This window comes from Neomonachus schauinslandi, chromosome 6, assembly GCF_002201575.2.
Source record: "Neomonachus schauinslandi chromosome 6, ASM220157v2, whole genome shotgun sequence".
Taxonomy (NCBI): domain Eukaryota; kingdom Metazoa; phylum Chordata; class Mammalia; order Carnivora; family Phocidae; genus Neomonachus; species Neomonachus schauinslandi.
Window position 1 is genome coordinate 15,566,135 of NC_058408.1, and position 25,941 is coordinate 15,592,075.

The window sequence follows — 25,941 nt, forward strand, 5'->3', positions numbered from 1 at the left end:
CTGGCTCTTCCGCCTCTTATACAATTGGGGCTATATCTACAAAAAGCAAATCTTCATTTCATTTTTTTAGACCTCATTTCTAAAGGGTTATTGAGTCCTGTGCTATAGATTTCATTGCTTCTATAGCAAAGATAACCTTATTTAAGTACTACAAAGGTAAGTAATTAAACCCACAAATGTTATAAGCTATCAGATCAATGAGAAAGTCTCATGAGAAATTCCATTATATTCTTCATTCAAGGCTCATATACTCTCCTTGAAAAAAAAAAATGTACATGTTGTTCATGACCAAATAAAACTTACAGGCATTTAATTATATGAACAGATTGTGAAGAGGCTAAACTGACAAGACCTTCTTTCTTCCAGAAGCTTTGTGAAAAATGACAGTTTTGAACCCAAATTTCATATGTATTTAGGTCCATAAGTCTCCCTGACAGAGTGGACTGTCCTAACTCGTTAATTAATGCACTGGGAATTCTCTAGGTAGACTATGATTTGGATACTTTATGGGCTCTTATGTCAAGGATCTGTGTCAGACTGGATGCATACACAATGTCTACAGAAAAATTATTGCCACAAGCAAAACTGGTGGGTTTTTTTATGTACTTTAAGAGGAAGTAAGCCTAGCAAAAATATATGACACCATTTCTAATTGCCTTATATTTTTTAAGAAGTGAAACGTGCCTTCGTTTTTATTTGCCCATAAAGTATGCCTTTGAATAGAACTATTATATGTACTTCATTTGTTTTTGAAAATGGGTGATACACATTTTTTTACTTTTAGAATATACATTCATACAGTTATTAATTGCTATATTCAGCAATAATATACCTTTAAGCTATAAAATGTTAAAGATTCATTGTTTTTAAAAGACAAACATTTATTGACCATTCTGTATAGCATACATATGTTTTCTCTCTCTCTCTCTTTAAAGGGATCCTCAACCCCAAAATGCCTGTGGAGTACAATGTCTTACTCAATGCTGGAAGTGTAGCACCTCTGACCTCCTCTGTTGGTCATCATCAATGCATCCTTCTGGAAAATTTGGCTCCATTCACACAATACGAGATAAGGATACAAGCATGTCAAAATGGTGAAAGTCTTTCAGACACTTGTCCTGGGCTTTTATTTAAAAAAAAAAAGTATTTTTATGAAAAAATTCATTAAAAAGGAATAGATTCTCAATTCAAATACAAAGACGAACATTTCATTTCTTATTTGTACTGGACTGTTTACCCAGAAAAATCAGAGCCTGGCATTGAGTGAAGCATTATGCATTTCTGCACATTAAATCATGAATATTTAAATATATTAAAATGGTGGTTTTGCAAAGTCTTGTTTTATAAGGTCCTTTAAAAGAAAAACGCCTAGATCATATAAAGGAATCATTGGTAATATAAAACAAAATAGGCATTATGAAAATTTCAAAAAGAAAAGGTACTCGCTTTGGTTTATTTAAGTTTTATTTGGGGGTGAGGGGAGACATTATTTAGAAGTTGAGTTACACTTATGTATTTTACTGTGCTTCCCTGAACTCTATCTCATACATGCAGACTGTCACCCTGAGTTTCATGGCTTAGGCTAGTGATCTATGAAATCATCATCCATCTCTATGGTCTTAAGGAAGAGCCTCCCTCAGTCACTTCATTCCTCCAAATGTTACATCATATATTAATAAGAGAAGAAAAAATGTAACTCATATTGGTGTATAAAACATGTTGTTCCACTTTAAATTAAAGAAATGTCCCAATCCTATACTTGAGTGGTGGGAACTCCTATCTTATTTGTGCTTAGGAACTTCTGTTTCCAAATGAGTATCAGTTCCCATGGAGTTGATTAGGGTGAGGGATCTGTGATTTTGCTTTGCCTCATCTCCAAAATTGTGAGTCAGTTTGCCCCCTTCTCTCTACAAACGAAACCAAGGCATTTTGTTTTAAAGGATACTGTTTTTTCTGATTTGGTCCTCAGCTAATCAACATAGAAATGGTTTTGAACTAGTGTTTTCTTTATTTAAATGCAAAATCAACTTCTACATCTCTATGTCTCTAAAACTATGCTATGGAGATACAATATTCTTCAAATTAATTGATTCCTGCATGTTGGGAGATGGTCATTATTTTAAAATATTGGCAAAAATAAGATATTATTAAGACTATACAAGATATGCAGGTCATACACACTTATGATATTCAAGTACATTATCACTTTCTGGCAGAATAACTGTAATAAACTAGAGAAACCATAATTCAGACAAGCATAAGCATTCTTATCTATGCCTCTATAAATTTGTGGTTACTTAATGGATTTTTCAAAACTGATTCTCTATTTAAATATACATAATATAAATATAATATAAAATATGTGTACATATAAATACATTCAAATTATATAGAGATTTATAGTACTATTCTAAAATATGTGTACAAGGGTCATATACAAAAGTTCAGCTAAAATGATTTCCATGATCTCCTTATCCTTCTAAATGCATATGTAGTTCTTTTCCCTGCTTGACAAATTACTAAAGGACTCAATTTTTTTCAAGGAAGTTGTGGAGTTAGCAGTAGGACGTTTGTCAAAACATTTGAAGCAGCCCCAATGGATCTACATTCCCCGGTTCTTAAGGCACTGGGGTCAGCTTGCATAGAGGTTAAATGGATGCCACCTGAAAAGCCAAATGGAGTCATCATCAACTACTTTCTTCACAGGTAACGTTGACTATTACTGTTATTTTAAATTATTTAAAAATGTGTACTATTCCAGGACTGTAAAATCAAATACATTTTCTTTTTCTGTAAGCAAATAAATGGGAATTGGTGCTTTTCAGAGCACTTCCTAGGGTCTGAGATTGGTACTGGAAGCTTTTACACATGATCCGGGGGGAAAAAAACCACAGCTACCATGTTACAGTTTTGTCTGAGCCCTACTTGAAAGACAAGACCTCATAGTGCACATCAGCCTTACCTCTGACTGAGTCATAGAGCAGTCCTCTGGAGGCTCACCGACCAAGAGAACATAGTCATTCCAGAGGAGGAACCAGGTGTGCAATGAGAATTCTAATATTTCCCATCACCTATTATGTGGAGCTTGGAAAAGCTTTTCATCCTCAAAAAACAGGGTGCTTTCCATCTGCAGAAAGAATGGCTCAACTCTGTAATTCCCCTTCTGTTGGAAAGAACTCCCACTCAGCTGGCTAGATGGTTCTGGGCATGAAGTAGATGGTAATGCAGCTTCTTTTCACCATGATGTGCAGAATTTGTTAAGTATATCCCCCTAAAATGAAGAAAAGAAGGAAAGAGAGAATAGAGGGAAAGAGAAGAGAGGAGGAAGAGACAGGGGGACCGTGGGCACTTTGGGTTGAAGGGTATTGCACTCACGGATCCAGTCTTCACCTGATCCACACAGACATAGTTTTAATTTAACATTTTCTTTACATAAATAATGAATAATGAGGAGGAGAAGCAGAGGGAGAGAGGGAGAAGAGAGAATGGGAAGGAGAGAAAGAGAGAGAAGGGGAAACAGAATTACAGAGGAAACTTGAGGGAGAAGGAGGAAGAGAGGAGAGAAGGCAAAAGTAAAACAGAAAGAGAATCAAGGAGGCAAAGAACCTGTCCACTGAGAGTTTGCTCTCTGTTCTAGTCCCTTCAGACTGCTGTAACAAAAATTGCATAAACTGGGTGGCTTATAAACAACACACATTATTTCTCTGGAAGTTGGGAAAATACAAAATGAAGGTGCTGACAGATTCCATGTTTGGTGAGGGTCCACTTCCTGGTTCACAGACAGCTGTCATTTCATTGCGTCCTCACTATGGCGGAAGCAATAGAGAGCTCCATGGGTCTCCGTTAGAAGGGACACTCATCCCATCATGAGGGTTCCACACTCATATCCCAGTCACCTCCCAAATGTCTCACCTCCTAATACCATCGCCTTGGGCGTTTGGAATTTGGTGTATGAATTGGGGGTGGAGGAGACACAGAACCTCCTGACCATAACTGTCTAAGTGAGAAAAGACGCTATGGAAGATAGCTACCAGCAGACATAAGGGATTTGCTGATTGAAAACCCCATTCCAAAAGCCACATATTTACATTAGGCAAACGGAGAACAATACAGTCTTGCTCAGACTCTCACCCCTACTCCCACACGGTCTGTTAGTCTCTCCAGCGGCCTCACACCTTCCCCTGTTTGGTCCGATGTCTTGAATATGTTGGGAAACTTAGTTCAGGCTCCTCTTGCAACTTCAGGTATTGAAACCCTTTGATTCAGGTCAGTGATGAGTAAGGGTTTGTAGGAAAATTATGAAAGGAGAAAGTATTATTGCATTTCTGGTTATGTAAATTACATGGCCAAAAAAGAGCAAGCCAAATTTCTTCTCAGCAAACATTAATTTGAAGAATAATATTTCTGATTCAAATACACACGAACACGTAAAAATGGCTAATGCGAATTTACATTTTACACTAAGCACATTAGTGCAGGCTCTAAAATGCCCATCCTCTTGGAATAGTTTTCTTTCATCTACTTAATGCTAATTGTATGAGAAAAGCACATCAAATTCCTATTCTGAATAAAGGGAAATAAAGTATCTGTTATAGAGCAGGACGTGGCTTCAGTCTGTTGGTTTTGTAAATAAAGCTCATGATTACAGTGACTATTCCATGGCAGCTATAGAGAGGGAAAACAGGAAATATAATGCAGAAAGCCCGCTTCAATGAAAAATACTGTAAATTGAATTTGACAGCGTTTGATGGCATTTGATTATTCTAGTCACAGCCAAACAATGATATAAAGAGTAATATGAAACAGAATGTGTTACCGCCTAGCAGACTCAAAAGCAATAAACCTTCCTCCAATGTGACACAATCACTTCACAATCATAATTGTAGCCTGTTTGATACCTCTGAGTACAGCAGAAGGGCACTGACTGACATAGATACATTTTGTTTTTTATTTAAAGTGAAATGAAAATGGCGCACTGGGGCTCCAGATACAATCGTTATATTCACCTACATAGGCATGAATCACTTGGCGGTTATTTCAGCTGAAGTTTAAATGTGCTTAGACAACAACAATATCAAATTTTTCTTAGATAGCTGCAAAAAAAAATCAGAAATTTGTAAGGACAGAAATAGAATGTAGACACATAGTTCTTTTTCATTCCGGGACTACATAGAGCCCCTTATATAGTTATGGCCACAAGCCTGCAGTATTTCTGGGGAGGTTATGGCATGTAATTCCTGCTTCATCATTTGCCTCCTCTTTCTTGTATTGCCACCAAAGGAAATACACTTAGCTCAAACCAAAGACGGGGTTTGGCCTAGGCAGGTATTTTCATTAAATTGCAGGAAGCCAACTTGCCAATCCCATTTTGAAAATACCTGTCACTCTGCTCTCTCTAATCCCCTAAATCACTTCCCCTCAGTAATTTCCTTCCATTGTTTAAAGACTGCCTCTAGATATCATCCTACAGAAAGGCGTCTGCATTGATAAAGGGGTGTTGATGACTTTACAAACAGAATAATCTATGAAGGATATGATTATTAATGCAATTGCTTCTGTTCCATTTACCTGTTACTTCGTTATTTGATTTAGGCTACTTTGTTCCCTAAGGTGAGGAGTTACAAAACACATTTCTGACGATAGGGACAACATTGAGGTTCGTGTTGTGCAACCTGTTTACTGATAGAGTATAGATAAAGCCATCTTCAGCTTTTGTTTTCTCCTCATAGTACATTTGCATATTGTAATAACGATTTTTCAGTATTCTCCTCTATCTTATATCTATAATGTTGTAAATGGCAAAATCCCTCCACAAAATCTGACTTCCATCTACAAAATCCACCAAATATTTTTTTCTTAGGACTTTACAAAATACTTGATGAAATGATCTCCCACCATTTTAATAGAGACAAAATTGCATGAAGTTTATTCTCATAAACTGTCTATTTTAATAAATACAAAGATTGATGGATGTGCAATAAGAAAAAATATATACAAATACCTTCTAACACTGTAAAACTAGAAATGAATAATGAACTCTTTTTGAGTATTTAAATGGTAAGATATTGAAGGATAAAATTGGAGATAGTTTGGATGGATGGGTTGATATGGAAGAATATTCCAAGCAGGTCACTGCAAGTCATAATTTTCTAAAATGGAAAATTAAGCTGATTGAGTAAACTAAGAAGGCATTGACTCAAAAGTGAAGAAATTTTTATACAATCAATTCATGTTGTATGGAAATATAGATATGGAGATGGAGATAGGTAGATGATTGATAGATGATAGATATATCAATAGATAGGTAGAAATGTTCATATCTACTGTGAAATCTGAGTCCTATTACCAAGGACCTTTACTATAGTAGGAGATATATGTCAAACTAAGCAAACAAACAAAAAAAGAGAAATATAATGTGAAAAATATAAATATTTACCAGAAAGTTTACAGGAGAGAAGGATTCTTTTTGTCTGGAATATTTATGGAAGACTTCATTCATTCATGGATGAAATTAATGTCATTGGGACTTGGCCTTACAATATAAAAATTTAGTGACCATTATTAGAAATACTTTTGTTGGAAAAAAGTTTTAACAGGACAGAATATTACAAAGGCTACTTATCCTTTCTTTATGACTTGCCCAAGGTGCATAAAATTTCCATCAATGAAAGTAACTACTATTAATTTTAATATCCGTAATATTTCTGCTTTCTTTTTATAGTTTCCCTTACATGAAAAGAATCATATTGTTTATGGTGTTCTCCAATTTTCTTTGGGCATTTGGATGCACATGCACACACACACACACACACACACACCTCACTTCTTTTTTTTTTAATTTTTTTTATTATGTTATGTTAATCACCATACATTACATCATTAGTTTTTGATGTACTGTTCCATGATTCATTGTTTGCGTATAACACCCAGTGCTCCATGCAGAACATGCCCTCTTTAATACCCATCACCAGATTAACCCATCCTCCTTACCCCCCTCCCCTCTAGAACCCTCAGTTTGTTTTTCAGAGTCCATCGTCTCTCATGGTTCGTCTCCCCCTCCGATTTCCCCCCCTTCATTCTTCCCCTCCTGCTATCTTCTTCTTCTTTTTTTTTTTTAACATATAATGTATTATTTGCTTCAGAGGTACAGATCTGTGATTCAACAGTCTTGCACAATTCACAGCGCTCACCATAGCACATACCCTCCCCAATGTCTATCACCCAGCCACCCCATCCCTCCCACCCCCCACCACTCCAAAAACCCTCAGTTTGTTTCCTGAGATTAAAAATTCCTCATATCAGTGAGGTCATATGATACATGTCTTTCTCTGATTGACTTATTTCGCTCAGCATAATACCCTCCAGTTCCATCCATGTCATTGCAAATGGCAAGATTTCATTCTTTTTGATGGCTGCATAATATTCCATTGTGTATATATACCACATCTTCTTTATCCATTCTTCTGTTGATGGACATCTTGGCTCTTTCCACAGTTTGGCTATTGTGGACATTGCTGCTGTAAACATCGGGGTGCACATACCCCTTCGGATCCCTACATCTGTATCTTTGGGGTAAATACCCAGTAGTGCAATTGCTGGATCATATGGTAGCTCTATTTTCAACACACCTCACTTCTTTTAATGACTCAACTATATTTTATTATATGGATGTGTGTCAATATTATTTAACCAGTCCCCTACTGATGGCAAAAGAAGTGATTTCCAAGTTTTCATTATAACAGCAACTCAAAAAAACACCTTTACAATGAGCAGGTGAAGGATCATTCTTAATACTAGAAGTGCAGGGTCAAATTTTATACATTTTAAATTCCTATGGTTTGTAAGAATTTTAATTCTGGAAACTCCTGTCAATAGGGGGTCTTATCAATTTTTCAAATCTTTGCTAGTTCAATATCTTAAATGGCATATTGTTGTTTTAATTAAAATTTTGGTCAATATAAGTGAAGTCGTTCATTTATTTTAAATATTTACTTGCTACGTGTATGTGTATATAAATGTTATATATCCTTAGATTATTTTCTTTTGGACTATTTGTCATTCACTTGTCTATGCTCTTTATATAGTAAGGAAATTTTCCCTTTAATGATCATATAAAAATAACACATCAATTATTTCTTCCAGCAATTTTATGGGTTCTACTCCTTATATCTAAATATAGACTTGATTTTGTTTTAAAGAATGAGACAAGAAATCTATGCATTTATTTTTTTAAAAAACTAGTTTGTCAACATTATTTTATAATTCACTGATTTGAGATGCCACCTATACAAAATCCCCATGTATCATCTGATCCATTTCAGGATTTTGTATTCTGTTTCATTTATAGTGGACAGGATTTTAATAAGCGGAGCCTGATGGCAAAGATATCTCTGGTGAATAAAATTAATAGAATGAACCAAATTCCCAACGCTGAAGGCATAGTGTTCAAGTAATAGTCAGGCTTGGCTGGAGTCTTTGTTATTTATAAGGAGAATTTTGACAATAAGCTTGATGGTAGATTTTAGAAGACTTGAAATACCAGGCTAAGGAGTTTAGATTTTTTATTTAGAGGTGATGTAAGCCATTGCAAGTTTGGGGTAAAATAGAAAAGCAGTGTGATAAAGTGGACAGAGCTTGGCATTTGTAGACAGAAGATATGGCTTCCAGGTGCTGGGTCCAACACTTACTAGTTACGTGACCTTGGGGAAGTCATTATATTCCCCAAGCTTCATTTTTATGTAAAGTTAGGCTAATAAAGAATAACCTCCTAGAATTTTGTAAGAATTAAATGAAATAATGTATGTGAAAGTCCTGTGTTAAACATCAAGCATGATAAAAGTAGGAAGTCATCTAGATGTGCAGTAAAGATGTACCATGCTTTAGAAAGACAAATCTGGCAGTTACAAATATTTAAGGACAAGGAAAAAGATTCCTGATAATAAATGAAGCAGATTGCACAACAGTGTGCCTAGGATGATACTGTTTTTCTTTAAATATATAGAATATTTCTTTACATTTATATGTGCATAAAAATGTCTGGAAACAACAAAAAAATCCTTAGCAATGCTTATCTCCCGGAGATAAGTTAAGTACAACCCTTTTATTTATTTATTTTTAAGATTTTTATTTATTTATTTGCGAGAGAGAGAGAAAGCATGAGAAGGGGGAGGGACAGAAGGAGAAGCAGGCTACCATCTGAGTGGGGAACCCAATGCAGGACTCAGTCCCAGGACTCTGGGATCATGACCTGAGCCAAAGGCAGACGTTTAGCCGATTGAGTCACCCAGGCGCCCCAAGCACAATCCTTTTAAATACAGATCCTCCTCAGCTTACTATGGGGTTACATCCCAATAAACCCATTGTAAGTTGAAAATACTCTAAGTCAAAAATGTATTTAATACACCTAACATAACAGGGGTGCCTGGGTGGCTCAGTTGGTTGAGCATTGGACTTTTGATTTTGGCTCAGGTCATGATCCCAGGGTCATGGGATCAAGCCCCATGTCAGGTTCCATGCTCAACATGGAGTCCGCTTGTCCCTCTCCCTCTCCTCCTCCCCCACTTGTGCTCTCACTCTGTCTCTCAAATAAATAAATAAAATCTTAAAAAAAAATACGCTTAACATACAAAACATCATGGCTTACCCTGGCCCATTTTAGATGTGTTCAGAACACTTACATTACCCTACAGTTGGGGAAAATCATCTAACATAAATAATATTTTGTGTTATTTTTATATTTTATAATGTATTTTATAAATTTTATAATATTTTAATCTTATTTTAGAATAAAGTGTTGAACCTCTCATGTAATTTGTAAATGAGATCTCATGTAATCCCATGTAATCTCATGTAATTCTCACATAATTGTAAAGTATAAACAGAATGGTTGTGTGGTTACAGAAGGGTTGGTTGTCAGTTGTTTACCCTGTGATTGTGCGGCTGACTAGAAGCTGCCACTCACTGCCACTGCCCCAGAAGTCTGAAAGAGTATCATACGGCATACTGTTGTCCTGGGAAAAGATCAAAATTCAGAATTTGAAGTGCAGTGTCTACTGAATCACATCGTCATAAAGTCAAAAAATTGTAAGTCGAGCCATCTTAAGTTGGGGACTGTCTGTACTTGTGTTTTTGCTCATCCATATTTTCTAATTACTTTTCACAACAAATATATCATGGTGTGATAAAGACAAAATAGTAAATTCAGTTAGTCCAGATGCAAATCAATCCTCACCCTGTTCATGATTTTCCTATTTCTCTCTTTCTGTGAACATCATCATCACTCTCTGTAGCAAGTTCTGCTTGGGAAAGAGAAACCACAACAGTCATCTTAACTGAGTTTAACATACATAATTGTTAACTAGTTGTAAGTTTGATAACTAGGTAACTGGAAGGATAAAAAGTGAACTCTAAGATATCATGCAGGTGACAACTGCCGGAAACAGCTACTACCCTTGGGACTGAGGCAGCTAGACTTCTTAAAACTCAGTAACTAGAGGGGAGCACCCCCCGACACCCCCCGCCCCATGCTGGGACCCAGACACCTGAGGAGGAGTCAGCTTCCAGTTGATGCAGGTGTCTGGGAAGAAGGCACGAGGTAAAGATGGCTTTTCCAAGTGTTGTTAAAATTTTATACTCAAACTTCTCATGAGGAGGAAAGATTTGTTATTTTCAGGGTAAAAAATCCTGGCTGGAGAAATGCTCACATAATCAGCAAGCAAGCGGGACACAAAGTAAGCAGCCCGTTCCTTTGTCCTTTCAGCCTTCTGCTCTCCCTCTGGCGCCCCCTATTGGCAGAGCTCAACAAAGACTCAGCCGGTAAAGCAGAAATGCCATTGCAGAGTCCCAGCTCCACCATAATAAAGCCAAAATATTGAAGGAAAGGGTTATAATGGGCACATATTTCTAGTTAACCAGGTTTCAGAGAATTTTGATCTCTTCTTGTCAACCAGTCTGTCACCCAGTCATTGCTTACAAAATACTTACTGTTTATTATAGTGTGCCATGCTTCCCTAGGGGCTGAGAATATATAGAGAAGTAAGAGAGTCTTCGCCTTCAAGGAGCTTGTAGTATGGTATAGGAGATAGAAAAGAAAGAAATATATTACAATATAGTATGACAAGTGAATCAATAGAAAAAAAGACTTAGCACGTAGGAGAACATGACAATTCTTTTTTTTTTCTTTTTTTTTTATTCTTATGTTAATCCCATACATTACATCATTAGTTTTAGATGAAGTGTTCCATGATTCATTGATTGTGCATAACACCCAGTGCTCCATGCAGAATGTGCCCTCCTCAATACCCACCACCAGGCTAACCCATCCTCCCACCCCCCTCCCCTCTAGAACCCTCAGTTTGTTTTTCAGAGTCCATTGTCTCTCATAGTTCCTCTACCCCTCCGATTTCCCCCGCTTCATTCTTCCCCTCCCGCTACCTTCTTCTTCTTCTTCTTTTTTTTTTCTTAACATATATTGCATTATTTGTTTCAGAGGTACAGATCTGAGATTCAACAGTCTTGCACAATTCACAACGCTTACCAGAGCACATACCCTCCCCAGTGTCACCCAGTCACCCCATCCCTCCCACCCCACCCCCCACTCCAGCAACCCTCAGTTTGTTTCCTGCAATTAAGAATTCCTCAAATCAGTGAGATCATATGATACATGTCTTTCTCTGTTTGACTTATTTCGCTCAACATAATACCCTCCAGTTCCATCCACGTTGTTGCAAATGGCAAGATCTCACTCCTTTTGATGGCTGCATAGTATTCCATTGTATATATATACCACATCTTCTTTATCCATTCATCTGTCGATGGACATCTTGGCTCTTTCCACAGTTTGGCTATTGTGGACATTGCTGCTATAAACATCGGGGTGCACGTACCCTTTCGGATCCCTACGTTTGTATCTTTGGGGTAAATACCCAGTAGTGCAATTGCTGGATCATATGGTAGCTCTATTTTCAACTTTTTGAGGAACCTCCATACTGTTTTCCAGAGTGGCTGCACCAGCTTGCATTCCCACCAACAGTGTAGGAGGGTTCCCCTTTCTCCGCATCCCCACCAATATCTGTCGTTTCCTGACTTGTTAATTGTAGCCATTCTGACTGGTGTGAGGTGGTATCTCATTGAGGTTTTGATTTGGATTTCCCTGATGCCAAGCGATATTGAGCACTTTTTCATGTGTCTGTTGGCCATTTGGATGTCTTGAGAACATGACAATTCTATTTGAGAGAGAAACAAGGAGAAGACTTCCTAGAAAAAGTGATCGTGGTGGAGCTTTAAAAGATGAATTGGAGTTAGCCTATAGAAGGGGGAGGACGAAGAAAGTGTTTGGCAAGGCATTGCAGAACAGGATTGACATATCAGAGCCATGGAAGCATGAACTATCATAGAATAGAAGAAAACTATAGGCAAGCATTTGGTTATGACTGGAATAACAAATGGAATAAAAATCTGAAACATGAAGCTGGAGTGATAAGCATAGGCCAGTTGCATGGCAAATCACTACCGTTCTAACTGGGATTAAGTCTTAACACTTTTGAATGATCTTTGACGTCTCCTCCCCCAACACCAGAGTATCTACTCACTCCACGAAGCTGGATGATTCAACTGTCCCATGGCATTTTGTAAACCACCCATGTTTCCATTTCCTCTACCATCAATTGTAGTTCAGGATCTATCTTTATTCTCGTGTGGTCTGTTGAGATGACCTCTTCACTGTGTGACTACCTGTTGTCATTCCCATTCAACACAGCCTTTATACGACTGCTGGATTTGTCTTCCTAAAAGCAGCTTTGGTTGTCATTTCTGTGATAACTTCATTTGTGTCATGTGTTATGTCTAACCCAGTGATTTTCATGTGCATAATTTGATTTAATTCTTACAGAAATGCTGGGACATTATACACTATAAGATTATTAACTGCAGTTTACAAAGTGAAATGGAAACTAGAGAGCACAGGTCAGTTTTGCCCAAGGTCATCTAATCAGGTGGTTGTAGGCCTAGACCTACAACCTAGCGGCCTACAACCTAGCTCCTTGGACTACAGGTATCAGGTATTTTGGATTTTATATTTAAATTAGTATTCTTATTATTCCTCATAAGGTGAGGGTGGCAGTTTCATAATCTGAAATTGCTATGGGAAATGAACTGAGTTATAGGATTTTGTTTTTGTTTTAGTTGTTTCTGAAGACAAACGCCGAGAAATGTTGCAGGGAATAGAGGGATAAGGAGTTTTTTGGTTTTTTTTTTTTTTTTAAGGTTATACTACAGTAAGAAAACATAAGTATGAATCTTTTAAAATATATGGTTCATAGTTTTAATTCTCATTTTTGTTTTCTTCTTAGTGTAAAGAAACATTAAATTAACTCAAAGGGCATTCATTATTGAAGTATCTCCTAAATGAGCTTAAGCATAAAATAACCATTTGGCTATTCAGAGAGAACTGAAAATGTGATTTCCCTAAACAGACTGTTCAGGAGGAAACACTTCCAGTTAAATGAACAGTTGAAGCCTAAATTAGTAATAACTGTGATCTACTTAACCTCTTCTGTTCAAAGTTTATTCAGATCTGAAGATATTCTATTTTTTAACACCACAGATGGAGCATTTACCTCAACATAATGTTAATTTTTTGATTATTCAATAGGGGCAAGAAATACTTAACCAGGCTGCATCCTTTAATTGTTTTGGTGGATAAACTTGAAGCTAACATAATATTTAATCTCTCACATAGCACAGATTTTTAAAATTCATGTTTTCAGGCAATTTTTAAAAGAATGTCACAACCACAGCTACACCTCAATGTGGGAATTCATGAGAGTTTAATAAAAATTAATTGAATTGTCATAGAAGGTTTGAAGCCAGACAAAACAGACAATTTTATTTCCCCATAGAAGTTTATGTTTGTTTGCTGTATTATGTTCCTTGCAAACACCTTCTAAAAATTCACTGAGAGGAGTCCTTGGCTGTGAGCCCTGTGGTCCTCATTAGAATGGATCCCTCCCAATGACACACCTGGTACCTAGTATCTGCAGCAAGTACAAAGGCCAAACCCTGCAAACCGACACTGAGTGCAGAATCTGGCCCACGCATGGTAGCAAGGAATAATGAGGTGGGTTGCCGAAACATAATTGCAGGTCACTGAGAGGTATCTAGGAAGCGTCTATAGTCTCCAGCAGGAGGCTTGTCATTGCTTATGCTTAGGTCATTGTGATTTATCAACTTGAGGATCATCAAATTCCCAAAGCCAGAGATTTTAAATATCCTGCCTTTTTGTGAGAGGCCATTTACATTTACTTTGCCTTAATAACCCTTTCCATTTTGATGGTTAATCTGATATGGCAGCATGTGACTATCCTGGCATCTGAAGAGCATGTTCATTAAATACTCCTAACGGCCTGGAAAATTCTGCTTTATCCATCAGTCTCTCTCAACTACAGAGCAGAAGCTGAGTAGGAGAGGGTCATCTCTTGGGCACATTCTTCCCCAACCTAGAATACTATCCTAGCAGGTAAAAAGAGTTAATAGAGATGAGGCAAAAATGCAGAAAAGCCATGGAATTACATGTCTTCTGGCCATTTGTTCAAAGAGATTATTGAATTTACGGGGCTCAGATGCTGGGAATACAGAAATAGATCAACCACGATGCATCAGGAGCTTCCCCTTCTGATTAGGTCTGCAGCTAACCAGATCTTTTTTTAATTTCTTTAAATTTTTTTATTTTTCGCATCATGACTTTACATCTAGGTAAGCAAATAACTGTTCCAAATGAAATATCAGATGTTTGGGGCCATATTAACAACTGACAATTCCATTTCTCTTGCTTAGATGTTTAATGCTCTATATATTGAGTACCAAAATAGTATGCATGGTCCTTAGTTTTTATATTAGTTGAATCTACAGATGGTACTGAAGAATCCCTTTCTCAGGCATTTGAAAGGGTTTTTTGAGTATACTCTGAATTTTACTAGGTCTTGGAGAAAACATCTAAAAGGAATTTGATTTTTGGCCTTCAAAGATCTCTAGAGCAAATTCATGTAATTTATCTTGTTATTTTCATTAATTTGCATTTAGCTCTATCTTGTCGACTCAGCCATGAGTTCCTTTAGAGAAGGAATGTGTACCTCTACTCCTGGTGCAAGGTGTGGTGTATATTAAGTGCTCAATAAAAAGTTTGTTGATGGATACAAGAGAGAACAGCCCTTGCTTTAAAGGGTAATGACTTAATTAAAGAAGAGAAAATTCAGATGAAGAGAAAATGCATGACATGCAGGATGTGAATTTAAAACATTTTTTAAATATCCTGGAAACAGATGCAAAATAACACTGTGCAAGTAAAAGAGAATTAGAACCGTGGGCTTCTCTTTGTCATTCCTCATCCTTCGGTGTGCTAGCCAGGATTTTTTCACACAAAGATCTTGTGGTTCTAGGAGCAGTAAGAGGGTCACCCTCAATGTGCAAACACTTTTTAAGGCTCTGCATTCATCATATTTGCTAATGTCCTGTTGACCAGTGAGAGTCATATAGCCAAGTTCAGAGTGAGTTTGAGAGCACATTAGCAATAGACGTGGGTACAGGGAGACAAACAAATTGGAATACTTACTGCAACCCAGCTACTATAGAAGGGTAAGAATTCCCAATAATATCAACTTCTAATAATTCTATGTAGTATAATTTCCAGTTGTGCAAAAAATAAAATTGTGCAATATAATGCATATGTATATGCACACACACATATTCATAAACATACAAAGATCCAGACATATTTTAATGTGTTAATAGTACTTACATATATGCTTCTGATTTTTTTAAAGTTTTTAAATAATGTATGTGTTTCTACATATTGCGTGTGCAATTTTTTTAGGGAAAAATTTCTAAGGTAATACAATAAGACGTAATTATGGGTGGTGTTACATTGTTTAAATGTTTTTATTCCTTCTGTGTTTTCCATGTTTTCTATGAAATATATACGTTCTATATGATTAGCCAAATATATTAAAAAATACACTTAAAAAATGATACTGAGTCAGGCCTCTTGTATACTCTTCCATCTGGTCCTCATTATGCCCCTTCAGAAAGGGGCAGTTGAATTAATAACAAATTTTTCTGAAAAGCAATTTCTTATTCTACGTGCAAACCTTCTTTTGTGAAGTGTACAGCTGTCCCTGATTGCCTTCCTGGTCTCCTTTCAGACGTCCTGCTGGTATTGAAGAGGAGTCCCTTTTGTTGGTCTGGTCAGAAGGAGCCCTTGAATTCACTGATGCTTCAGATACTCTGATGCCTTTCACACTCTACGAATACCGAGTCAGAGCCCACAACTCCAGGGGCTCAGTGGAGAGTCTGTGGTCATCAGCACGAACCCTGGAAGCCCCACCTCAATATCTGCCAGCACCTTGGGTGCAAGCCACCAGTGCTCATTCAGTTCTGCTGAACTGGACAAAGCCAGAATTGCCCAATGGCATTATCTCCCAGTACCATGTGGTCTACCAAGAGAGACCGGATGATCCAACATTTAACGTCTCTACTGTGCATGCTTTCACCGTGATGGTAAGAACTTAGGAAAAAAGAGTAACAGATGCTTAGAGTATCTGGTTAATATGTTGAAATTGATTCTTTATCCAGCTTATCATTTTTCTTCAGTTAGAGCTTAAATATGTTAAAATCTTTCACATGTGAAAAAGAGCAATGTAGTCCTGGGGAAGGTATTGAACTGAGTATAAGCGACGTTGGAGACCAGTTTGCGGGCCACAATTAATTTGTATTACCTCGAGCAAACAAGTGAATCTCTCTTGGTGTGATTTCCAAATCCATTAAATGGGGATACTGAATGTGTCTGTGTATACCTAATGCGGATGAAGCATAGATAAAATTAGACAGATACAGATATAGATACAGATACAGATTTGGTACAGATACAGATATAGATACAGATTCAGATCAGATATGGATATAGATAGATGTGATATTATTGGCTCTTTGAGAAAAAAAGTAAGTTAAATTTCTAGATCTATCTATCTGGATGATATAGATATAGATATCACATGCACTAAAACTTAGTGGTGATTTTTTCCGGGTTGATCACCTCTGGCCCATAATACAATTTAATTGAGTTCACTACTATCTTCTGAGAGCTTTCTTTTCACCTCGCATAGGCTGATGTTCTATGGGAGATACATAAACAGGATGGTTCTTGTATCAGAGCTTTCTCTTTTATCATACTGCAGAGATGAGAATTGAACATAAGAAAAAAGTAAGAGAAGTAGTGAATTATAGCCTATAATTTCCACCACATGGTGACTCAGATCCCAAATTCCACCACCTACCAGCCGTAAACCAAAACACAAGAGAGAATATCATCTACCAAAAGTGTTAGCTAAGAAATCTCTGAGAGGTCAGCAGGGAACCTTCAAACTGAAGAGGCTTCATGGAGAAGATGAAATTTGTGGTCTTAGCAGTTAAATACATACAGTTTTTAAGATGTGCCAAGACCTTGCTAAATATGAAAATCCCTCACAATAAGAAAAAATAAACTGCGTAAAGCATTATTTTCAAAGAGCAGACCATGTTTCTAAGCTACCAATCTAGGCACCCGAATATACCTGAAGGTTATCTTACAGAGTATAACATTTATCAAAATATCTAAATAATACTGAGCAAACATTTGTAATGAAACTCTGAAAGAATAGTTGTAAATGAATAGTTTAAAGTACAACATTTTCTCCCTGTCCTTATGTTCCATTTCTTCATACGACCAAAAAATAAGCAGTGTGTGAATTAAAGAGATAATGTTAACCTTTATTTTATTTAGAATTTGGAATTGGTACTTTATTTTTTATGTTACATGTAATTATCTTTCATATTACATCTTCATTATAAACATCCCTACAGCCTTCATTATAAACATTAGAAGCAGTGTTCTTAAGTGCAGAAAATCTCTTTTAGTTGATGTGATCCATAGAGAAATCTATAACTTCTCACCATATCCTTGGAATTCATGTTCCAAACTTCCACCTGAAAGCAAAATCCTAAAAAATAAAGTAAAAATACTGAAAAACCCTTGATAAGGGCTTTCTGAATGACATCCTGTATTTAATGTGCCAGGTTCTGTTTTTATCACACTAAAAAGTTCCTAAAAGAGAGGAAGGCCTCTGGCCCTAAGCTTTAAGCATCACATGGCCCTTTATCCATGCGCCCTGCCAATACAGTTCCCACCAGGCAGCCCAGTGTTGCTGTGCTCTTCCATTTTCTGAAGAGTAATCCTTGTGCAGTGCTAAAGAGAATAGCCAGAATGATCAGGAAACACTAATATTTCTGCACCCTATTTTTTAATGTTTGCATCTGTGTGCATGTTCAGAGTGCCACCCCCCAGTCTGGATCTCTGGCCCTGAGAATCCCAAGAAAAGATTAGAGTCATTAGGAAAGGCCCCACTTGAGCTTGTTAAGCAATCAAGGACATCTTCCATAGAGCAGTCGGGCCAGTGTTCAGACATTGTGGTTAGTGGGCCAGATTTCCAGGGCAGGAAACTATTATGACTCTTTATGGGCTGACATCTTTGAAAGAAAGAATCAGAAAAATAAACTATTGTCTTTGAGCTTCACATATTCCTGTATCTCAAGAGAATGTGTTTGAGCCTTTAAAAAAAAAGATATTTAAAGAAGGGGGTTCTACCATGTAATTCCAATTCCTCACCATCAGAGAAGAATGTTTCTTTTATGCTGCCCAAATCCTTCCTCCTGTCACTTAAGTCCATCCCTTCCTGTTCAGAACAGCATGACTTCTCTAAGCCAGTGCAATGAACCTTCAGGGTCAAGAACAGATTATTGACAATTCAATCCAATTTGGCAAATAGTCATTGAGCACTGTATTCAGTATGCCAATACCCAATATTACAGTCAACTGTATTGTTGAAGGCTACCATGAGACTGGGCCCTTGGGCAGAGCAGAGCCTGAAGGGGAAGTTGAGTAATCAAGTCTGAGGCACACTTTATTACCGCTGGGCATTTCAGATTTCTAAGTTTCTTTGCTTCTGAGTTTCTGCTGCTCATGTTCTAATGATTCTCTTTCAAATCTCTCTCTCTGAGTGTCTTCCTGGCTCTACTTAGTTTTTCTCTAATTCCTATACTAGCTAAACACCTCTACTGTCTTCTTCCATGTCTGTGCCTGCCCTAGGGAATATTTTGAGCTTTTGTTTCACTGACCACTCTGGCTAAAAATTCTCCAGAGCAACGGAACTACATTTTCAATTGGTGAGGCACAGAATCCAGCCTCACAATTGAAGGATTGCAATTTAATCCACAGACTTGCAAGACATATCACTAAACAATCTCATTTAGTTTCTTGTTTATTGGGATCCTGTCTCTGCATGAGGGGCCACCAATAAATTGCCATAATATAGTGCCATCCCTGGCTTGTCCCAACGTCCCCCCAGAGTTGTTTATAGACAGGTGGACGTTGCTGGGAGAGCCACATAAAACAGGTGCAATGGATGCATGAATCCTCTCGATGGTGGCAATGGATGGAGGAATGGCAATGGGGGCCCTCCATGGGGGCGGAGAGCATATGTGTTGGCAGCAGCAGCAGCAGCAGAGGCAGCAGAAGGGGAGAAATGGAAAGAGCGTGGGCTTTAATGTATCACCAGCTTCTCTCCCAATCTCATGAAAAGTTTCATCTCCCAAGTAGGTTCTTCTAAGGGGAAGAGAGAGATATCTAGATGCCTAGGGTCTCTTCAGACCAACACTCTCCACTACTGAAAACAAGCTCTAAGTAGAAGTCCTTAAACTCCCTTCCCAATTAGCTCTGTGATGAATTGTGCAGTGTCAGGAGAGAGTGTATTTAGCCTTGCTTGGCATGCAAGAGTTCCATGGTGGTATTTACAGGGAACACTCCTGGCGAGCTTGGCGATACTGCTGCCACCATTCAGATTTGTTTGCTTTTTCTCACTGGCACCTGCCATCACACTGGCAGAAATAACTTGGGATTTAAAGGCAAAGGTGGTTTACCTGTTAGGCTGTGCTCTCAGTATATCCCTGCTTACCCCACAGGGTTATGAAACATCAAGCCCAGATCATACATTTGCCCAGTACCCTGAAAGATAGATGGTACTTCACTCTCTGGGTAGAATCAAGCATACGGTGCGGAGGGGTAAGCAAATTATATGGGTCACTAAAAGTTGGCTTCCAATCTGGAAATAAAATCCAGAATTACAAACTACCTTCTAGATTTTAGTTGCCAAACTCCCTTGCCCAAAGTCAAGGAAGAAGTATTCAAAATTTTCTCTTGTGGTTGTCTCAAATCTCTTTACCATTAAGTAGATCTGTGGGGGGCAAAGGAGATGCTTCATAATTGTCATATCATGGAGAGTTTGTGAGTCAATTGATTAATTTGTTTTTAATCCCATTTTTATTTTGGTTTAGTATAATGTAAAATATTATTGCTCTTTACATATGATCTTAATTAATTGTAGCTCTTAAAATTTGATGGCTCTTAGCCATTTCTCCCCTTATTTATAAGACAATAGAAATGCACTAGGAGATCTAGGTATGTGTTAGGACTCCTTCAGTGACTATCTTTCCAAAATGAAGAAAAATTTGGTAATAAGAACAATTACTGTACTTTTTATATCAGTTCCATGAGCTGAGATTTTCACATTTTATAATGTAACTGTGTTACTCATTCTTTATATAAAATCGTAAAATAGAGGTGGATAAATGTCACACAAAACGATGACCACTTATTAGTGTGACCCATTTTGTTGTATTGTAATGATGTCTTTGGTCTGACATTAATTTTTCATTCATTAGCCTTGCATTACCTTTATCCCATTTTTCTAATACAGTACCAATCACAAATACATATCAGGGATCTGCTTTGTGCTCAATATTATTGGAGATGCAAACCACATAAGTCTTCCTGAACTTCATATAAGTACTTTTTTAGAGAGAACTTTATTTTTCTCAAACCACTTTATTCCAACGAGCTTCCTCCGGGACTCCCTTGCTCAATCATCACTGATTTCCAGGGCAGGTCCTATGGTTTTCCAGCCACATCAGTGACAAGGACCAGCCCAGTTTTGGTAATCAGGACTCATTTCATCTTGGGTGTTTAAAAATAAAGCCTGACTTGTGTTAAGAGATCTGCAGTAGAAAAGAAAGGACATGTTTGTTTTGTTTATTTTCTTCCCTCTTCTTTAGTTCCCTCTTCTCTTGTTGATGTCCCCAGGACTGTGGAAGAAAAGAGAGACTTAGACAAAAAGGAGGAGAGCCTTACTCATGAATCTGTCTCTTACCCAACTGCCAGTGCTTCCTGTGGGTTTATATGGAGATCCTGCATGGGAAGCTCCATGTTCTATGTTCCCTGATGCAACACACTCTGGCTAGTTTCTTGTACCATTACTGCCCCCAGAGATTCACCCCACAGCCTCTTTTACTTCTGTGTTCTCATCTCCTGAGCAGTCAGCTAATACTAGGTCCTATTTCACTGAAAAAAAAAAAAAATACTCATTCTTTTCTTGACATCCTCCAAGCCTGGGGAAAACTCATTCTACCAACTAAGGAAAGTACAGCTTGTCCAGCCCTATCTTCTATACTTGACCTACGATGCTGGGTGAGACCCAGCCAGCTCCCCAACTTCAGAATTCATCGAATAAGAAGCAGGAAACAGCTTCTGTACTAAGCCATGATACCCATATCTTGGGATCACATAGGAATCTCAGAAGATGCTTCTCCACGCTAGTAGCTGTGTCAGAATTACCCTGAGTCTCTTCAGCTCAGTAACAATCCTCATGAAAAGAGCAGATTGTCCATCTTACATTTCTTGCAGATACCTCTCAATTCCTTCAAGTTGTTCTCTTGGGTATGGCTCCTATGCCTTGAGAGAGGGGTATGACGTATCCCCATTCCTTCTTCCCAAGTAGTAAGGAAATAACCTGGGAAAGCTTCTCTACAGAATCCCCTTCTTCAACTTGCTTTTCATGAACCAGGATCTTCTCTTATTTAAGTTGTTTTATACAGATCTTCAGAGGAAGGTGGACTTGAAGGTGTAAGGCTGATTCTTTCTTTCTGTAAGTCCTGTAGAGGTATGTCTAGCAGTTCCAGTAGAGTTACTTATCACTCATTTTTTCTAAACTGTACTTATTATTCCCTAATACATCCTGTTCCATAACTAAAGGGATTTATCATCTTTCTGGTTGCCCAAGCCAGATAATCTTTGAGTCCTCCCCCTTCCTTAGTTCCATATCTAGTTTTCACTAAATCCTACTGATTCTACTTCTAAAGTATATCTTGAATCCTTCTGCTTGCAGACTGCGTTAGGTTCTTCACACATGTTGTTCCTCCTCAAATGATCATGTTCTTACACTTCAAATAGATCCGTCCTCCTCCTTAATTGTAAAATATGAACTAAAATGTTACTTAACTCACAAGGCTATTGCAAGGGCTAAATATATTAATGCATATGCAAAGTACTTTAGAAACTGTAAACGGCAATGTAAATAAGATGTAAAACTTTAGAAGTCCTACTGTTTGGACTAACAGAAGCTGGAAGAAATGAACAAAAGTAGAAAAAGTTTTGATTTGCATAAAGCAACTGTACTAGTTTGGTCATGAATGAAAACCCTTACATTTTATATATTTTAAGCACTCCTCACATTACAACAAAATTCAGAGCTTACAAATTTAAGTATTTCTTGATACCACACTGTTAATTTCTAGGTAATGTCTCAAGTATTGGATTGGGCTCTATTTCTTTTCTAAGTCACCTCGAGTAAGAACATGCTTTTTGTGTCCCTAAGGTTTGGAACTGACCCATTTCCTCTTCTACCGTAACATCTCAGTCTTGCCCCTCCAAGCGTCCTCGTCAGGTGATTACCTCTCTAGATGCAGTTCTGTTTACCCACCATGATGCTCAGTGGACCCTGCCCATTCCCAATCTGGGATGCTATCAGCAAAACATGAGATCTTTTTATAACACACAGACACACACACACACACACACACACACGCGCGCGCGCTTCATACGTCACACAGATTCTGCCAAACAGGCATCGGCCTGCTTCACCTGTGCTGAACAGCAGCCTATCAGTATGTGAGGGTCAGTGGGTGAGGAGGCTATTTGCCCTTTCACTCCAGTATGTTGTTGTTGTTGTTGTTGTTGTTGTTGTTGTTGTTGTTGTCTTTAACTGAGGGTCAGTGGTGAGGAGGCTATTTGCCCTTTCACTCCAGTATGTTGTTGTTGTTGTTGTTGTTGTTGTTGTCTTTAACTGAATTGTAAAGACACCTAAGAATGGGGGCGCCTGGGTGGCTCAGATGGTTAAGCGTCTGCCTTCGGCTCAGGTCATGATCCTGGAGTCCCGGGATCGAGTCCCGCATCGGGCTCCCTGCTCGGCGGGGAGTCTGCTTCTCCTTCCTCTGTCCCTCCTCCCTCTCCTGCTCTCTGTCTCTCGTTCTCTCTCTCTCAAATAAATAAATAAAATCTTAAAAAAAAAAAAAAAGACACCTAAGAATGCCACAGAACCTTGTTAAATACATATATGAAAGTAAAATGAGCTTGTCCACACGGTAACAGGCCCAGGCCATAAATTCAGGCTATATGCCATTCAGCAGAGACAGCAAGCTGTAAATGGCAGTGAAGGGCAGGAGTTAATTGAACTACCGTGCTCTTGTCACAAGTGGAAAGTAGCCACTACCTGAGACAAGATGGCTGCCCTTAATGTACCTATTACAGCCAAGAGATCATATCCTGAGCTCTGCAAGGGCTTATGGGTGAGGGGGAAATCATACACAGATGACCAATTTTTTTATGGTTCACAGCCGATCAAAGTGAAATTCAGCAGCTGTTCAGGACAAGTGACCACTGTAACGGCTGTAATATAACCTCCTAAATAGAGAGGGAATTGCATTAGAGCAAGAGGTTAGCTGTGATTATCGGCAGGTGAGTGCTTTATTGAAGTTGAAAGACCATTAACATTGATAGAGTAATTATTTCAACTTGAAAGTAATTACCTTGATGGGTGATAACTTCTCTAGTGTTCCCAGATTTGATTGGGCCAAACAATTGTGAGCTCCTGAAGCCTAGAAAAATATTACAACAATACTGTGATTTTTAAATTACTGAAACCACTGTTGGAATATTTTAATTATGCCAAACAGTGAAAAGATTTTGCCTTATACCAGCTAGTGACCTCTCATGTAGAGAGAGACATTTGCTTTTTAATCCAAATGCAATGACCCACACCCACCACCTGTGAATACATATGTGATGGGTTTACAAGTGAATCTTTTTATCTCGATATAATTTTTAAGGTGAAACATCTTGTTAGTGCTGTAGCCGGGTGTTAACTAAGCTTGAACTGCTAGCGTTGTTGATCATGTCTGTGACCCGGGAGGCCCCGGGACAGCAACTCTCTTCTGTCTTTGTCACAGAGGGTTTAGGCTTGTATAAATTAAATATTTTGATAATGGCATGACAGAAGTTGAAAATTATGGATGCCACATATTGTGGATCCCAAGTTTCAGATTTTATTTAGTCACATAATTTATTTGAGTATTTTTCTTGCTCGATGTTATGCAACCCCACTATAAACAAACCATTATTGGGGTGTTTATCCACACTGGACAGCAGCAAACAAAATGAAAATTGAAAATCTGTGCTACTTGCTTCTCTGAAATCTCACACATGTATGAAAATTATGAGTTATTTGCAACTGAGGACCAAGACACATAAAATCTGATGTGGCGATCAAGACCAAGAAATATCATGGGACCCTTCCATGAATCAGTTATTCACATAATTCTCTTTTGAGAACCTACTGTGCCCAGAAGTTACAACAGATAAAAAGAAAGAAGAAATACTTTCTTCTCTCTGTGACTCACGGTGTTCTTGAAGCAAATAAGGAAAGAGACAAATTATGATATGATAAGCAATTATTTGGTCAGTCTTAGACGTTGATTGTACTTACAAATACAAGAACCCAGGAGGACCTCACTCATACCCCTGATTCCAAACCCAGCGCTCATCCTGCCGAACCACAAACCACTGACTGAACAAACACAGCATCATGATTCTTAGTCCTGCTGTCAGAAGAGATGAATGTGACATCACCTTCAAGTTCCTGGATGATTCCTTAGACCTTTCTATCATCTTGGCAGGGTTTGATCAGATGATCAGCCCAGTGAAGGACTGTTTCAACAGCAGCCTTTCCCAGGACTTTTTTTCTAATCAAAATTGGACTCTCATAAGGGCAAAACAGGTTTCCACCTGTTGTCTGAGAGCCACAAAGGAATGTTTTACCAAGCAGGCCATAAATTCAGAATATATGCCCTGGGTTTCCTCCATCTCTCCCTCTCTGCTCTGAATTCCTCTCCGTAGACAAAGTCATTGGGTCTCTTATTTCAGAAGGAATGGGGGTGCAGAAATCCCTGCCAAGCCAAAAGAGATTTGCAAACTGAGAAGTGAAATGACTGGTTTGAGTTTGGTAAAAGAGTAAGCGTTTGAGATAAAGCCACTGGGAAAGTGAGAAGAATTTATGATTTGAATTGTAAATCTTGCCATTAAGCCAACGAAAGAGTGAAGAAATCTGACCAATCTGACATCACATCAGGGTTCTTAGCACAGCTGGCTCACTGTATGTCATGTGCGGTTGGGCTAAAGATTGTATTGAGGAGCCCCTCAGGTACTCTGAATTTAAAATAAGTGTAATAACTCATTTTTAAACATTTTATGTGATTCTTGGATTATTAAATATTCACATTACAAAACCAGGGAGTTTTAATCTGTTCAAAAAGGTGCGTTGTCTACCTCTGAAAGATAATGGCCATGTCTAGATAGTAAAATTACAGAATATTTTTAACGGATGTAAATGTTACTTTTTGACAAGGCACAAGTAATGAATTTTATCATATAAGTTCCTATTGGGTGATTATGATACAGAGTTTTATTTT

General features: G+C 38.0%; 1 protein-coding gene and 1 non-coding gene across 2 annotated transcripts in view; both read left to right on the forward strand.

Annotated features, from left to right (window-relative positions):
• USH2A (usherin) overlaps positions 1-25,941 on the forward strand; it is a 710,400-nt gene that overhangs the window by 607,561 nt on the left and 76,898 nt on the right. The window contains exons 58-60 of the mRNA XM_021698433.1: positions 936-1,094; positions 2,544-2,706; positions 16,197-16,551. Of these exons, the coding sequence (XP_021554108.1) occupies positions 936-1,094; positions 2,544-2,706; positions 16,197-16,551 (677 nt within the window). The remainder of the gene's footprint in view (positions 1-935; positions 1,095-2,543; positions 2,707-16,196; positions 16,552-25,941) is intronic.
• TRNAK-UUU lies at positions 9,420-9,510 on the forward strand. Its single transcript is given in 2 exon segments — positions 9,420-9,456; positions 9,475-9,510. It is a non-coding gene; the product is annotated as a tRNA-Lys (tRNA).